General features: G+C 35.3%; 1 protein-coding gene across 1 annotated transcript in view; it reads right to left on the bottom strand.

Moving 5' to 3' along the window:
- The window catches only part of LOC108726819 (uncharacterized), a 31,861-nt gene extending 28,500 nt beyond the window's left edge, over positions 1–3,361 (bottom strand). The window contains exon 1 of the mRNA XM_018454588.1: positions 3,177–3,361. Coding sequence (XP_018310090.1) covers positions 3,177–3,225 — 49 coding nt within the window. The 5' untranslated portion in view covers positions 3,226–3,361. The remainder of the gene's footprint in view (positions 1–3,176) is intronic.
- Between the last annotated feature and the right edge of the window lie 1,880 nt (positions 3,362–5,241).

The following is a 5,241-nucleotide window of genomic DNA, read 5'->3' on the forward strand; positions in this document are numbered from 1 at the left end:
CAGAAAAAGTACACCAGATCGTTTTTCAGGCATTTGACCTTAATTTTTGACCTTTCCAAGGTCGCAAAAACAATTTTTTCATAAGACAAGTTTGATATAAAATTTTCCGCTCTTTCGAAATCCGTAGTCAAAAATAGGGTGTCCCGTTTAAAAAAACCATCGTGACCTTGAAATGACCTTCAAAATTGACCTCAAGGTCAAAACTAATGGTACAATTAAATGACCCCCTCTGTCCTGGTCAACTTTTATCTAAACCATTTTTTTGTAGATACCGTAATTTGGAAGATATTCGGGTCCATAGATTAAAATGACTCACCCTGTAGATCCGGACTTATGCAATCGTTATGTGCTCATAACGACCGTCGCGCAGATATTTTGTAAAAAAGCTGCGTAACTGTCGTTATGAACTCACAACGACTGCATAACAAGTTACAGAATTCCACTGCAGGGGCTGAGCAGACTTTTCATCAATCACAACGAGTTAATCTTTGCGACTTTTGTCCCCACGGGGGATCTCTAAGTTTGATAATTTTAAAATTTTTTTTCTGTAAAAGAGCAGACCATGTCACAATAAAGATTATAATTAGACAATTTCATAATTAATGTGAATAACCTGACAGACAGATATATGTATGTAATATGTATATCTTTTTCAGCAGGAATTGGCAAACGTTACTTTTCAATTACTTTGTCCGTTGTCGTTACTTTTTATAGCAAACAATTTGATGATGGTGTTGCAATTTTTTGTGATGGTAACGCTAACTAACTAAACGCTAAGGTTGTACTAAGGTTAGAAAAGTCACTTTGAAAAGTAACTTGTCATTACCCAGTGAGAAATGACAATGGAATCGATATCGAATCGATGTCGATTCGACGTCGAAATCATCGAATCGACGTCAAATCGATGTCTATTCAACGCTAATGTTATCAATACGCTATTAGCGTCCATGACGCTAATGTTACCAATACTCAATAGCCAGCACTTATTATAACGCATTTTTATTTTCAAGTATTTCGAAACGTTTCTGAGATACATTTTAGCAATATAATTACACTTACTTCCTCATTTTTCTTAAACTTGAGCGTATTATCATATGAATGTATGTATTTTTCAGTGTGTTATTTGCCCAGTAAACAAGAATGAATTAAAATGGATTGAAATTTTTTTCTATCCGAATGCGTATTTTAAATAGCGAATACCTTTTTTGGATTTAATTGGATTCAATTGGATTCAATTAGATTCAATTGGATGCAATTGGATTGAAAAATTGCATTTCCTATTCAAAATTTTGAATTGAATAGTATTTACAATGCACAGAAGAAGCTGATATTATTTTTAGATTGAGGCATAGAGCAGATATGCTCAATGCAATTCCTATAAATAAATAAAAATGCATTCAGGATTGAAAAGCATTCATTTTAACATTCGTGAATCCATATTTCTGAAAATCTGAATCCATTTCAATTCATTCTCGTTTGATTTCAATCCATTCTCGTTTACTGAGCTATTTAACATTTTATTTGACTGTATTTTAGCTCTACTGTTAATCTATAGTTTATATTACGTGCACTATTTTTAGTACGGAGATTTTTAGTACTGAGTAGCTTATATGCAGAAGTTATGTATATACATTCATTTGCATACATTTTTAAACGTTTTACTTTTTTGTTAATTTTACCAAATACTGTTTTCTAAACAAAACAAATATTTTAAAGCTATTTTTATGGAAAGCTACATTTTTTTCTTCGAGTCATTATGCAATGTCGCTATATTTTTATTAATAGTATCCTAAGTAATAAATATTTCGTAACTTTGAGTCCAGAATCGATTCAACAACATTTTAACAAATGTTATTGTCAAATTTTAAACTTAAATATTGATTATTAACAAAATTATTGTGTAAAATGTAACTGTGGTGCCATAATACCATCTTCTCTTCTAAATAGTTTCCAATAAGAGGTTGTTAATTGTAAGAAGAAATGACGCGAGAAAGAACAGAGTTCGATATGCCCTCACGATTGACTATTTAACATTCGATTGACGTGCGCAGGTGCAGCGTCTCTCGCACTTTCATTTCTCTTTTATCTCTACAATTGTTGCAATTGGTATTCCATGTCTGTGCATTCCAACTTGGACAGATTGATAATGCAATAGTGGATGTGGTTGGTAACGACGACAACGGCGACCATGCAAACATCTTCGCATAATACGACCTTTATAGATTCTCTCTCTTGTCAAAAAATTTCAAGAAATTAATCAATTAATAGTTTGGTATCAGATTCATCGTTTCTTTATTAAATTTCAATTTAAATAAAATTACAAATTGAATATCTATATTTATATTATTTATCATGTGATTTGAAAACAGCTTCGTTAAAAACTTCTTTCTGAAATGAAACAATTTTATTTCACATATAAGTACGAGCGGGTAACCACTAGCTGAAATATTGTCCCACAGATTACACGATTTCATATGATTTTATCTGATTACAAATAATTTTTTTCACTGCATATGAAGTCATTTGCTAAAATATACGATTTTATTTAACAATTATTTCTCGTAGTTGCATATGTAATTATCAGATATACATAGATATTTCATATGAATTTTATGATTTCGAGGACTCTATCCCACGATTAAGTGATTACTCCCTCGTTTAAGTACGTCTCCTACGTTACATCGTTGCTACTATGTAGCATATACTCGTATATTCTTAGTAACGCACACGTGTGACTTCATCGTGTGACTTAATCGTGTGCTCCCGTCTTAACACACATGTTCAACTTCCTCTTTTCCAAATCTTCAATATATCCCTCGTCGCTTCATAATACGTACTCTCTATATAAAAGTTACCGCGATATTATATTTTTTACTGTTTTTTACTGTTTTTAATGTTCATCACTTTGGGAAAAAATGTTATACTTAATTGTTGAGTCTATGGCGAGTGTATATAAGGGGAGTTTATACATTTATAGTTTATCATATTTTAAATACAAACGACATCATGGAAATTCTTATTCAACTTATATTGTATTCACGAGGGTGCTCTCTCTCTCTCTCTCTCTCTCTCTCTCTCTCTCTCTCTCTCACATACACGCGCGCGCGCGCGCACACACTGCTTTGTCTCTTTATCGCATTTCACATGAATAATACTTTTAGCGTATAAATACTTACTTATTGACAGAATAGTAATGACGATAGATAACGCTATTGTAATATCCATTTTTTCTTGTCTTGGCGTACCGATTAACGATCATGAGCGCATTTACGCAAATTATGTTCTTTCTTCAAGGATTTTGGCTACCGAATAACGATTTGTCACGATTCGTTCTCGCGTTACATTCGATTGCATGCGCGTCTTCCTCGAAGGATTTGTCTTTTGGCGATCCATCTTAAGGCTATATAGTCTCATCCCTACTCTAACAACTTTCAATCGTATCCAGCAGGGGACTGATGCAAGGGACAGACTACAACTATACAGGGTGTCCAGCCCCACTCTTCCAATCTCCCACAGGAAGGTAGATGGGATCGAAATAAACATAAAAGTCCTTTACCGTTTAGTCCGATATCCGTAATAATAATCGAGATATTAAAGTTTGAAATTGTACTAACGAGAGCGCGCCTATAGAAAGAATAGAAACGGCTCCGGTCGCTCGAGGTATAGCCCGGCCCAGTTTGACAAACGATGGATGCGGCGGTAGGAGAGGCAAGAGGGGAAGCGCGCCGTTGCTTAGCGCTCGGCATCGCCGCTCACACGTCTCACTGCACCGCACCAAAGGACTCGCGCGATGGCTGCTACGCAGATTCGCGATTTCATTACATATGTAATAATAACATATATAATAATAAATAGGACAAATACAAACCATAATAAACTTCGATGAATAAAAATGTCGAAAGAGAGAAAGCGATGAAACCTATGGAAATCTACGGAAAATCTAATTAATTTTTATCGTTATTATTACATATGTAATGAAATCGTGAATGTGCGTAACAGCCATCGCGCGAGTCCTTTGTTGCGGTGCGGTGAGACGTGTGAGCGGCGATGCCGAGCGCTAAGTAACGGCGCGCTTCCCCTCTTGCCTCTCCTACCGCCTCATCCATCGTTTGTCAAACTGGGCCGGGCTATACCTTGAGCGATCGGAGCCGTTTCTATTCTTTCTATAGGCGCGCTCTCATTAGTACAATTTCAAACTTTAATATCTCGATTATTATTACGGATATCGCTAAACGGTAAAGGACTTTTATGTTTATTTCGATCCCATCTACCTTCCTGTGGGAGATTGGAAGAGTGGGGCTGGACACCCTGTATACATACATACATGGCATTTTCATCTTTCTCCCTGCTTCCTATGAATCGGACCGAATCCCACTGCGAGGGTTTCATGCTTTGTAGATTTATATAGCGCTCTGACCCGGTGATAGAGTGCCCCACAGAGTCCTGCCTAAAACTAGCGCCAGGATCAAACTTTTAGGAACATCTGCGTAAACTATGCTGGTTTGCTTATACATACAAAATCTTGACGCAGGTTGTCATGGATGAAAAATGCGAGGGTTAAGAGATATCTATGTGGTGTATTACGCACGTATATGTGCGTGCGTGCGTGCGTGCGTGCATGCATACGTGTATTATGTAATAGAAAATTTAAGGTTTGTTCGCGTCGCAAGCTCCAACATGCTCCAATCCTATAAGCGCATAATATTATTTAATATGAAGTAATATTTTAGGCCTATTCTTAGAATATTAAATGTAACATTTTAAAAATATTTTACTAAAATTATATAATTTTGAATATATTTATATTTTGAAATATTAGTGGAAGGTTATATGTCCACTTCTGATAATATTATATGATTATTAAAAGTAACATTCATTTTTAATGTTATTATAATATCGTATAAACATTAAAAATGATTACAACAGCATTTACTTTAATTTGTAAAACTATTATATCTGTTCAGTATAAGCCCAGACAGCAACGTGTCTATCTTGTTGCTGGCATGTTGCTTGCTAAACATGTGTTGCTACCAGAATTGCAGCAACTGAGTCCTCATTTGTTAACAACTTGATGCCTTCATGATATGATAACTTTGAGTAGCAACTTGCCAGCAGTTTGCCGACAACTTTAAAATCGTCATCATCAAAATTCGCACTACTGCCATCATGTTGCCATAATAACATGCAGCATCATGCAATGCTTTCATATTGCCGACAACACAAGATAATATTGATGCAGCT

Source organism: Mycetomoellerius zeteki, unplaced genomic scaffold, assembly GCF_001594055.1.
Source record: "Mycetomoellerius zeteki isolate Tzet28-1 unplaced genomic scaffold, Tzet1.0 scaffold439, whole genome shotgun sequence".
Classification (NCBI taxonomy): Eukaryota; Metazoa; Arthropoda; class Insecta; order Hymenoptera; family Formicidae; genus Mycetomoellerius; species Mycetomoellerius zeteki.